This window comes from Leptodactylus fuscus, chromosome 1 (assembly GCF_031893055.1).
Source record: "Leptodactylus fuscus isolate aLepFus1 chromosome 1, aLepFus1.hap2, whole genome shotgun sequence".
In the NCBI taxonomy this organism is placed as follows: Eukaryota; Metazoa; Chordata; class Amphibia; order Anura; family Leptodactylidae; genus Leptodactylus; species Leptodactylus fuscus.
Genome location: NC_134265.1, coordinates 270,951,087 through 270,963,809, shown reverse-complemented (window position 1 = coordinate 270,963,809; position 12,723 = coordinate 270,951,087). Strand labels below are relative to the sequence as shown.

At 39.8% G+C, this 12,723-nt stretch overlaps 1 protein-coding gene across 1 annotated transcript in view; it reads right to left on the bottom strand.

Moving 5' to 3' along the window:
• LOC142218676 (UPF0462 protein C4orf33 homolog) overlaps positions 1-12,723 on the bottom strand; it is a 112,678-nt gene that overhangs the window by 15,534 nt on the left and 84,421 nt on the right. Inside the window, exon 6 of the mRNA XM_075287551.1 lies at positions 3,966-4,171. Within this exon, the coding sequence (XP_075143652.1) occupies positions 3,966-4,171 (206 nt within the window). The remainder of the gene's footprint in view (positions 1-3,965; positions 4,172-12,723) is intronic.

Below are 12,723 nucleotides of genomic sequence, written 5' to 3'. Positions count from 1 at the left end.
AGACTTCTAAAGGTAGGAGAAGAACCAGCGTTGATTGGCCGACTGTATAGCATTTGGCCAATCAATGCTGGTTCTGCATCGAACTTTTCCATTCGAATAGCGAGTGGTACTCAATCGAGTACGAGTATTTCGAATACCGTAGTATTCGATCGAATACCTACTCGATCGAGTACTACTCGCTCATCTCTAATAATAATAATAATAATAATAATAATAATGAATAAATCTGCCCCTGTGTATTTACGCTGCCTTCTACAACTATTCTGGCTCTACCGTTTGTTACTATTGTTATGTTTTTTCTGCTTTAAGCACTTGTTCCCAAGATGTATTTCTTGATTTAAAATCTACTTTGGATGATCAAAATAGGCTCTAGTATTCAATGTCTCTTCCCTCACAAATCTACTGTTCTGTTGGTTCTACATCTGTGTTTGCACAGAAGTCGCCTGGAAGGCAGGTTTACATAGCCTTATGTGGCCTTGAATGCACAAAGCAAGCACTTCTACCTTCATATGTATTATTCAACTCAATATTTAGTGCTTTATTATGTTCAGTTTATTTTTCTTGCCATTGTATATAAAGAGGTGTAGGAGAAGGAGAAAACAAACAGGAGAAGCAAAGACAAAGAGTAGGTGTCTTATAGATAAAAACAAAGAAGAGAAATAAGTCGAAAAGGAAACAGTCTGAAAAGGAAGAGAGAGTCCAGGAAAACATGGAAAAGTGGCAAAAGGAGGAGGCCAAAAAGAAGACAATTGGATTTGAGGAAAAGAAGATAAGCAAGGGCAGGGTGGGAGCAAAGTGAGGAAGAAAAGGCCAAAAAGTAAAAGCTTGGAGAAAATAGGAACAAAGGAGACAAATCAGGGGGAAAACTTGAAAATGTGACGTTAAAGATAAAGGAGAAGGGAATATGGGGACAGAGTGGGAACAAAAAGTGAAAAAGAGACAATGAAGTAGGAAAATGAAGGACGTAGAGAAATAAATAGGATAAGAGCAAGAATATATAGTTAGAGAACAAACTAAATGTCTAGTCTTTGTTGTGCTACAAAGATGGACCTAAAGGCTGACTGACCATTGATTAAAATGGTGAAGAAATATATAATGGGCTATTAGGAATTGCGTGTCTAAGTGATAAACTGTAACAATTAGCGTGTGTCTGGGTGTAGATCCGAGTGGCCCCCTATAACAATTCTAATGGCTATGGTTGCCTAATAAAGCCAAGAAATTTGGGATAGCCCTCTTCATCTGAGTCTAACACCGTTGACCCAGCATAAACCTATACTGAGCCCTCAAATAACAGACCCAGCACTGAAACAGTTCGCCAGGATGATGATTCGCTGGCCACAATCACACACACTTCTAAAACTAAGACATATGGCCACTATAAGCCGACTGACGCGTTTCTTCCGGTGGGTTAGTGGTTCATCAGAGGCTGCTGCACCTATATTATGGCCTGCACAGTGTTACCCATCTCATGGGTTAACACTGAATTTAGCAAGTACGCTCTATGTGTTGTGAGTGTCCCGGCCGGGTGTGATATCTATCTGTATGGTGTTATAGTGACCGTATGTGTTAGTTTTGGAAGTGTGCGTGATTGTGGCCAGCGAATCATCATCCCAGCGAACTGTTACAGTTTATCACTTAGACACGCAATTCCTAATAACCCATTATATATTTTTTCACCATTTTGATCAGTGATCAGTCAGCTTTTAATCAATACTATTAAAAGTTAAATTTTAGTGCCCTTTACTAATTTATTTTGTTGCAATAGTTCTGGGTGCATTACCTATTATTGTCAAATACATTTTTGTTCCAAAGATGGACCTAAGGCTGATCCCATTGAACTGTTTGCTATAAGCCTATATAATGTATTTTTTCAGGCACTTATTTTAATATCACAAAACCATCTTTTTATATGTGTATCATTTTATACAATAAATCCATGTGGAGGTTTTTACCAATGTGCATAAATTTATTACATTAATTGTATAGTTCAATACACATGTCACACTAGGAACATTTCTTTGAAAAGAACGAACAAGCCCATACCTGCCTTTGGCATAATAATTGTATATAAAAGGTGTAAGTTTTTAAATAATACACTGGATAGAATGCTTATTTTTCTTGATTTTACATGAATAAAGTGTAAAAATATCTAATGGAAATCTACATGAACTCAACACATTTTCAGTAATGTCTTTCTCGATGCAATAGTTATTATATCTCCCTTCAATGTGGCCCTTAAAGATGAAAAAAATTGTAATAGCCAACACCTATTTTTGATACATTTCCTGTATGTAATGTGGATGTGTATGTTTACAGTAATGTCTGCATGCAAATATTCATCATAAGGGGAAGTTGATATACAGCTCCATTATGAGGAAGGTTGGCATTAGCAACTGGCTAGTTTATGAATACCTAAAATGTAAAATGTCAATACCAGAATCCTGCCCAATGATAAAACTAATGCAATATCAGAATCGACACTTTTGTGCTAGTATCGGGCTACACAAATTTTGCAATGCCACAACCTTTATCATGTACAGAGTACTCATATGAGATGGCTTTATGATCTCCTGTGAGACTCTTACCCCTCCTATTCACACAACCGAATTTCAGTCATTATATGTGGTCCATGCTTTGGCTGGATTTACCAGTCCCTGCCATCCAGTGACATACTGTCCCATACCAATTATAGTACAGGAAAGTATGGTGCTGGGAGGCAGGGACTCCAAACAGCATAGATAAGTTTCTGCTAGGAGTCCAGCGCCTGGCATACTGTTCTGGCCAGAAAATCCTTGTGGTGTGAATGGGGAGGGGGGTTGTACCATAAAAACATAACACGTTAAGCAAAGCCCAATTAATGACCTCTGATAGTCAATGGATGGCTTAGCCATCCATTCAGTTTGGATCTTCTGGTAAGACCTCTCTAAAATGCAACTTCTTAGAGATGCAGCAAACTTTAACTTAACACAGAATGATAAATAAACAGTTGCAGCACACTTTAAATTGATGCTTTCAGTTTTGAGTTTTGTTGTGTCATATGCTGCAGAAATATGTCAGATTCAAGTTAAAGACTCATACAGCTGTATAAGAAGTGAGGTGTGTCCTGCCTATTGGGTGAAGCTAAAGGGTCCAGAAAATCTGCGTCTACAGTTATAATATAGGGCAGTACCTGTTTACTGTATATTAGCAATTTCTGTAGAGAGGAGCACACCACTAGAAGACGTCTTTAACTGCTGATTTGGGTGTTCATCTCAAGACATTTCACTATATGTAGACAAGTTGAACTGAAATTAAGTAACAGTATTCATAAGGAGTGTATAAGTCTTTCTACATGTGGTAAGTATTTATACACTGTTTTGTATCACTATTTCTAAGAGCCGATTCACATGTGTGTTAGGTATTCCATTTGAAGCATCCGCTTGGGGACTCCCCAAATGGAAACCTATACGCATAGAAAAGCGGTTACCTGACGCGGACCCCATAGACTATAATCGGGTCTGTGTGATTTCTGTTCATTTTCCACAGGAAACATCCAGAGAGAAAAGTGCTGCTTGAGACACATGCGGGAACCTAGTGGAAACCACACGGACCTCATTGTAGTCTCTGGGGTCCGCAGTGATTTCCCAGGTAGCCCCTTTTCTATGTGTATAGGTTTCCATTCGGGTGTTCCCCAAGCGGACTCCCTGAAAGGAATACCAACTTCAGATGTGAACCAGGTCTAAGCCGAAACCAGAAGTAAAACCAAAATAGCTAGAAGCTATAATGGGAAAATTTGTAACTAATATACTAATACAATATATTGACCAAATACTGACAGTGTGAAAGTGGCATAGTGGTTTCTATGCATACAAACTAAACCTTACATGGTATTCAAAGCAGATCAATGCTAAATTCACATGCTAAAACCTCATATTACAGTCCACTTTGAAGTGATAAAAGAGATATATAAACATAATCACACTTACAAATTGGGGCCTTGTCCTTCTGCTATTTCCTGTGGAGGAATTGGATATAAGGACTCATAAACTCTGCCAATCCCGGAGCCATGGATAGCATAGGAATTCATCATGTTAACACCAGGAGGGAAATAGGACCATGGGATTAGAGCAGTGCCATGCCATTTGCCCCATTCTGATGTAGTATCCGCTGTAAATTCCAATGGTAGCTCTGTCTAATAAATATCACAATATAACAATTACTACAATAACTCCGCCAACACATTTTCATACGTATGGTAGTATATATGCACTGGTGTCTTTATTCTAGAGGTCACTTGTTGTTAAGATATTCCATGATGCATACTTATTATGCCAATTATAATTATTCAGAAAGCTGCCCTAACAAATAGGGGGTCTCCATAATGGGTCTCTCTAATGGGTAATAGAAAGAAATTAATGCTGTAAATACAAGATAGCTGGCAACTATGTAGAGGTTAACAGCAAACGCCAGAAAACATATGCAGGCATGTATGAGATAGCAGACAATTAATGTGAATTATGTTACCTTGTAATGAATTGGGAATTTCACTGGTATGCCACCTACATGTAAACAGGACAGACTCTACAGTACAAAGACGTAAGCTTTCCCATTTATTAGTGAATTAATGGACAGAATGTCTACCTGATGGTGGTTATAAATCACCGCGGCGTCCATAGATCGAGCACAAAGCAAGTAACAAAAGTTTGGCTGCAGCTTCTAATGTATTAAATTAATAAACAGATGCTATTCTGTTGGGAATGGTCATAAGAAATACAAGTGGAGTGCAAGGGCATTTTACACAAGGTTTGGTTACACAATTTAATAAAAATCTCTTTAAAAATGTATATTTATCTCACAATTATAGGCTGCATTGCAATGGAAAATGGCTTGTCATCTTTTATCAACTGCATTTCTTATTTAATGCCAGACATTTGCAATGATCATTATAAAAACACAAACTCAAAATTAAGTAATTCACGCTTTAAAATTAGGGTTGAGCCGATCTTGAGATTTCAGGATCTTTTTTAAATCCAATTTCCGATCATTTTCCATTCGAACCCGATCCCAATTCCGATCCAAATGCAAGACAATGGGATTTTTTTAATAATCGAAGATCGGATTTTAAAAACGATCCTATTCACAACACAATATGGAGTCTAAAAATTGAACGCTTTAATTGTTAAACTCCACGCTGTGTAGTGATTAAAAAAAAATCCTATGGCTACTTAGTCCCCCCTGGTGTCCACTTACCTGCATAGAAACTCTGCCGCTGGTCTGGTCCCCGCTGTTCTCGGTCCTCTTCTCACCTCGCTGTCCCTGCCTCCCAGGTTAGTGTTACAGACCTAGGAAGAAGGCGGGGTTTGTGGCTTAGGAGAGTCTAGCAGGGTACAGGGCCGGGAGGTGTGAGTGCTCCCCTCCCAGCACCCACCCACACTCTCCTAAGCCACAAGACCCGCCTTCTTCCTAGGTCTGTAACACTAACCTGGGAGGTGGGGGCAGCGAGGCGAGAAGAGGAGTGAGAACTGTAGAATTTCAGTATAATAATAATAATAATATTTTTTTTTTATTTTTTTTAAGCTAGTGATAAGTCACTTATTCATTTCTCTTGTTAATGTTCTCTTAAGTCTCACATCTCCCGGGTACAGGGCCAGGAGATGTGAGTGCTCCCCTCCCAGCACCCACCCACACTCTCCTAAGCCACAAGACCCGCCTTCTTCCTAGGTCTGTAACACTAACCTGGGAGGTGGGGGCAGCGAGGCGAGAAGAGGAGTGAGAACTGTAGAATTTCAGTATAATAATAATAATAATAATTTTTTTTTATTTTTTTTAAGCTAGTGATAAGTCACTTATTCATTTCTCTTGTTAATGTTCTCTTAAGTCTCACATCTCCCGGGTACAGGGCCAGGAGATGTGAGTGCTCCCCTCCCAGCACCCACCCACACTCTCCTAAGCCACAAGACCCGCCTTCTTCCTAGGTCTGTAACACTAACCTGGGAAGCGGGGGCAGCCAAGTGAGAAGAGGACCGAGAACAGCGGGGACCGGACCAGTGGCAGCACTTCTGTGTAGGTAAGTGTTTGCTACTAGAGATGTTAGCTAGTCTCCCATTAGGCTGTGTGCCGGCTGCATCCATTCATTCCTATGAGACCTAGCTAACATTGTTAGCTTTTCCCACAACGCTCAACCCTATTTAAAATGTAAGGAATAAGATAATATTCATAAAGACAGATAGACAGATGTGAAATATTAGATATACTGATAGATAGGTAGGACACTACATTGTCCTCAGTAGCCAGGTGCATCAAGATGCAAACCACAGTCCCAAATATAATGGTATTCGACCAAGTAACAAATAAAGGGGTGATGCCATGAAATTGCTATTTATTCTCTACCCATAGGATCTGTTCGCTGAGAGACACACCAATCCTGAGAACAAGGGTATATTATCCCTGCAGCCATGGAAAAAGCTGACAAATTCCTTGGTGGACACAAAAATGTCCACTCATTGAAGTGAATGGGAGTTTTCCCATTGCTGCATTCACAGCTAATACACCCCTGTTCTCACGATCAATGGGGGTCTCAGTGGTCAGACCCCCACCAATCAGCAATTTAACCTGTATCCTATGGATAGAGGATAAGTATGTTTCATAGCATTATCCCTTTACAGTGTAATATCTCAGCTGTAGGCTATATTCACACCACTTTTGGGTGAGTACATTTGGTGTTCCCTGAGTTTAGGCTCTCAATCACGCAAAAGAAGAGTATCCCCCATCAGGCTAGGTTTGTGCTGGAGTACCATGTTTTACAGTACCTTGCTAGCTACTAGCTAGCAGAAAAAAAGAAGCGAGCGGCTTCCATTGAAATCAATGGGATCCATTTTTGGCAGCGGATTTTGAGGCAGATTCCGCATCAAAATCCACTGCCAACTTCCCCCCGTGTGAACTAGCCCTAACCATGCAGATGCAGCGATCACTATTGATCACAGCCTCTGGGAGGTTAAGCTGGTGAAGCAGTTTCACGTTCTGGCAGCTGTATAATACTGTTGCCTTTATTCTCAGTGTGGCATACAAAGCTGAGGATGAAGAAGAATATTGTAATATTACGAAACAGTATTAATTGCATTTTTAATGTCTTATTTACTTAGTTCTTAGATTCCACATACTATGCACCGTGTATTTTAGTGGGGATATGACTATTGTAGTGAACTCCTGACTAGTATGGACTGGTCATACTGTTACAAAGAGACAAAGACAAAAAGATAATTGCTTTTGTATTTTATCTTTTTTCATACCTGTCATCTGCAGAAAGTACATAAAGTTCTAGAGAAAACTTTGCAGGCAGAGATGGTAATTTGCATCATTGCAGCTGAAAATAAAATAACTATAATAGGTCTAGGCCTATGAAAAGTCCAATCATCAATAGAACATACGGCACAGGTCAGAAAGTGACTACAACTCCAGTTTTGCATTAAGAACGAGAGATTTCAATTGGGCTTTCAGACTGTGCTTCTTCGGGATTTGATGACAGTCGTACGACTAAGCTTATAATAAAAGATACAATGGTCGGACATTATTTCTCAAAATGCAGATCACTTTAAAATGATATCAGTAGTCAGATCCTCAAAGGAATGTTGAAATCTGCTCAAGAACACAAAAATGATAATGTATTTCGGCCCCAGATGATAAGAACTTATAAAAGTGATTGGATTTTTAAGAAACTAAGGGAAAAGCTCTGCTCTTGAAAGCTTGTATTTAAAATATATTCTATTAGCAGGAAAATGTATCACCTGCTATTGAAGTGCTTGACTTCTTCATTGCTTCATTCAAGGTATTGGTCTGAAATGTCTACAGTAACAGATCGCATTTTGTGACACTTCCATTTTTCTTGCATTATGTTCTGAACATATTATTATTAATAACATTCTGCTATCTACATGGGAATATTTTCCATATAACTTTTTTTTTTACACCTAAATCCAGCTCATATTTTATTAATAAACTTTGCTAGCCCTGAAGCTGGTTTTGTTAAGCTATAAGAACAGAGGCGTATAGCTCCCAAAATGGTTTGCATTCATGCAGGACTTTGTTGATATTGGCAGGTTATTTTTCGTCTGCTGTGAATCATAGCAGAGGTTAATATTCCATACTGAAATAAAGCTGCTCAGAGCTTTCCTACATATTCAGAGGAATTAAAATTACCATTTCATTCCAATTATAATGTATACTATAGAGAGTAAGGTATAGGAATCGTGACAATAGAGCAGAGCATGGAACTCTGGTATCCTAAAATCATGAAAAAGGACTGGTTCTCCTCAAAATTGTGCCGTAAAGAGGACAGGCATCAGCTTCTGCTGGCTGATGCATTGTGTGGGATACTCTTTACATGTAATATTGGGCATCAATATATGGAGGCGTTTTGCCTATGTCCTATGCGTGTAGTGGCAGTCAAAAGTTATGGCGATATCTATTGCCATAATAAGGGATACACTATAGTTACAATGTTGACTTTTTGCTATTACCATGTTTATCATGCACTATACAGCTCTTTTTGTCCACATAATTTTTAGAAAAAGGGACCCTTTCACTATATGGTTACTTCAAAGGGTATTCCTGACTATGTCTGATAGATGTTGTTTCCATGCTTAAGATCTGCGCTCCTTGGAGATTGGAGTCTTATTTATTGATTTCCACTTTCTACAGTCAATGGAGGGGTAGAGTTATGGAAAACGTTGGAAGCGTTCTATACGAATTCCACAAAAAATCTATGATATTGAAAGCTTATGGAGATCCACTAAAGGCCCATGAAGGGTGGGCAAGGCCTCGAAAGCAACAGGGCTGCAGCCAGAACCATCTTACTTTTGTCCACCCCAATCTATTCCCATTTCTCCATCAAGATGTAGTTAGAATTCTATTGAAGAATTTTCAGTACATTTTCGTCAAGTTTCACTTTCGAAACAACTAAAGAATGATCTTGTCTGGCATATATATAATAAAAACATTAATTGCTTTATCATTGTTTTTTTCTCTTTTTTTCCGACTGAGTTAAAATAGAAAACACACCTGCAAAAAGTCACATAACGGAAAGTGACATTGATTGCTTGAAGTCATTCAGAGCTGGGCGCCTGCTTCCCTTCCTGAAGCCATAATATCAATGAGACACTTGGGATGAATTCAATGCCTCTGATAGGGAAATCTAATTCCACTGATCTAATCCTTTAACACTGCAATCAATCCTGAGGTTTGGTGGCCCTTATGTATTGAAGGATGAAGACAGCTTCAAATGAAAGTTTATTCATTTTTTAATATCAAAGAAGACTCCCGTGATGGCTGCAATATGTCACCACACTTTCAATATAAACCTCATCACTGCATAAAATCTTTGACATAAAAAATAGATGTTAAGAAGACAGGCTGGCGTGAAAGGAAAACCTGAGAATACTCGCCAGTTCATTTTCTATTTTCCTTAGCTTTTCAGGGCAAAAATGACTAATTCATGCATATATTTTTAACAAAAACCACAAAAAATAGAAGAGGCCCTTATTATCTGTAAATGTTTAGTGGACCTTTAGATATGTATACTGTTATGTGACACCATATATGTTTCCATACAGACATTTGAAGTTCTAGACTAGGTATTGCAATATACTTCCACTTTCTTGATTTGCGGGCATACCTATCAGATCACCTAAAGCTTATACAAAGATAGTTTTGTATATATGTATAGTTAAAGTCGTTCTCCCTCATTCTCGTTATGACCTATATGTACGGGTCAAAGATTTCTGCAATACGGAATACAAGACAGCTATAGTAAAGTTACCGTAACTTTCTTGTTTGGTTTTATGCTAAATGGCCAGAACAGACCCAATTTAAAGGGGTTTTCCCATCTCAGTGTTTCAGCAGTCTGCTCACTTCCTGTATTCCCCCTCCCCCCCTGCCCTTCTCCTAAGTCTTGTTGAATGGGACACATAATACTTATACAGATTAGATAATATGTACATGTTTTCAGAGAATGGACTCTGTGTTATCTGTGTGTTTACACAGAGAGATAACAAGCAGGGTTTTATCAGCAAACTGCAATTAGCGGAACTGATTGTCCTACCAGAAAGAGCAGTGAGTGACCTCACTTGTCCTATCTCACAGGTTCGTAGTTATAGCAATAGTGTGTAAACAATGGAAGGAATAAGTTGACATAGCAGGCAAACAAAGCAGCATTTCTAAAGCAATATATTTAGGAAAAGTCTTCTATTTACATAAGGTACCGGTATAGACAGGATCCTTGAGATGGGACAAGCCCTTGCTGTATTGCCTTTATTTTCCATGATGTTATGACCTAAGGTCCGATATAAGGCTTCTTTCTCCAACACTGATGTTACTACTGTTTTAGAACACTATATTCTTATTGTTTGGCCACAGGTTAGAAATTAGACACCAAAACCAATCTGAAAGAACGCTAGGACAGTTTAAAGCAACTGGCTTAATGATCGGGCACAACGAGTAATACTAAATGGCTACACATCGAACTGGAAGAAAGTCAAAAGCGGGGTGCCGCAGGGCTCTGTTCTGGGCCCAGTACTTTTTAATATCTTTATAAATGATCTGGACGATGGAATTATTGGGGAACTCATAAAATTTGCAGATGATATGAAGATGGGAGGAATAGCCAACACTAGAGAGGAGAGAGAGTGTATTCAAAAGGACTTAGACACACTGGAACAATGGGCTGAGGCGAACAAAATGGTATTTAACAGGGACAAATGCAAAGTTCTACATCTGGGTAACAGAAATGTAAAAAACATATATAGTATGGGAGGAATAGAACTAAGTGATAGCATAGGGGAAAAGGACTTGGGCATAATAGTAGATCACAAATTCAACATGAGCCAACAGTGCGGTGCTGCTGCAAAAAAGGCTAATAAAATTCTGGGATGTATTAAGACAAGCATTGAATCTAGATCAAGAGAGGTCATTATTCCGCTGTACTCTTCCCTGGTCAGACCACACCTGGAATACTGTGTACAGTTCTGGGCGCCTCAATTCAAGAAAGACATCGATATATTGGAGCAAGTCCAGAGAAGAGCAACCAAAATGGTGGAAGGTCTGCAAACCATGTCCTATGAGGAGCGGCTAAAAGAACTGGGATTGTTTAGTTTGCAGAAGAGAAGGCTGAGGGGAGATTTAATAGCAGTCTACAAATATCTGAAAGGTAGTCACAGTGCAGAGGGATCTACCCTATTCTCATTAGCACAAGGAAGTACAAGAAGCAATGGGATGAAACTAAAGGGAAAGAGATACAGATTAGACATTAGGAAAAACTTTCTGACAGTGAGGGTAGTGAGAGAGTGGAATAGGCTGCCACGGGAGGTGGTGAGCGCTCCATCAATGGAAATCTTCAAGCGGAATCTGGATAAACATATAGCTGGGATGATTTAGGAAGACCTGCACTCGCAGGGGGTTGGACCCGATGGCCCTTGAGGTCCCTTCCAACTCTACCAAAAAAGTAAAAAAAAGCATAACTCCAGAAACATGCTTGCTTTGCGGTTCTAAGGAAACATAACAGTTACCAGACTCTTTTTACCAAGCTATAGCCTTCCTTCACCATCTCATAAAAAGCCAGCCTCCTCTCCAAGAATTCCAATTCTATACAGAATTTACTGAATTTTTTTTTTTTTTGCTAGACCAGATGGCCTCTCACCTGCTCTGGTTGTGAAAAAACATCCACAACCACATTTAAGGCTTGTCAGAATGAGCAAACGGAGGGAGCAGCACGTCTTACTTGCACCAGTTAACCAATGGAGATCCGGAACCGGTATTGGAAAAGAAGAAAGTAAATACTGACGGTGCTCTCTGGTCAGGGTAAGGTGCTTTACTTTACCCTGACCAGAGAGCGCCGTCAGTATTTACTTTCTTCTTTTCCAATTCTATATGTCGAATTTTCTACAAATTCTGTGTTATGTTACTATGTCTAGACCATAAGAACAACTCAAGTTTTCTTTGGAATACTTTTTATACTCTCTATTTTAAATTTCTTCTCTCTTTCCTTCTATACATCTAAAATCCCAAACCCTGTTAAATTCTATATCATACTTGTTTTGCTTTCTAACAAGCCAAAGAATATATTATTACTAGGGTTGAGCAATCATGTTCTTTTGATGATCTTTTTAGGTGGGATCGAGATCGGTGATCTTTTCCCACAATGCTTTGCTTAGCCTTCACACTGAGTATACGCTGTATACTCAGTGTGAAGGCTCCGCTGCAGGTCCATAGGAATGAATGGAAGCAGCCGACACACAGCCTTAACCCCCTGCATGCCGGCTGCCTCCATTCATTCTAATGGGAGACTAAACTAAACATCTGTAGTAGCTACTTACCTCCAGAGATGGCTGATCCGGTGCCCGGTGTGTTCTCCTTCTGCCTTTTGCTGCCACTCCACGCTGGTCTTCCCGCTGCCCTGCCTCCTTAGTGTTTAAAGAGCTAGGAAGGCGGGGCTTGTGGCTTAGGAGAGTGTGGGCGGGTACGGGGCGGGGAGACGTGACGTCTCCCCTCCCAGTACCCGCCCACACTCTCCTAACCCGCCCACACTCTCCTAACCTGGCAGGGAGGGGGCAGCGAACCGAGAAGAACAGCGTGGAGTGGCAGCGAGAGGAAGAAGGAGAACACACCGAGCACCGGACCTGCCATCTCTGCAGGTAAGTGGACACCAGGGGGGACTAAGTAGCCTCTGACTACTTTAGTGATTCACTACACAGC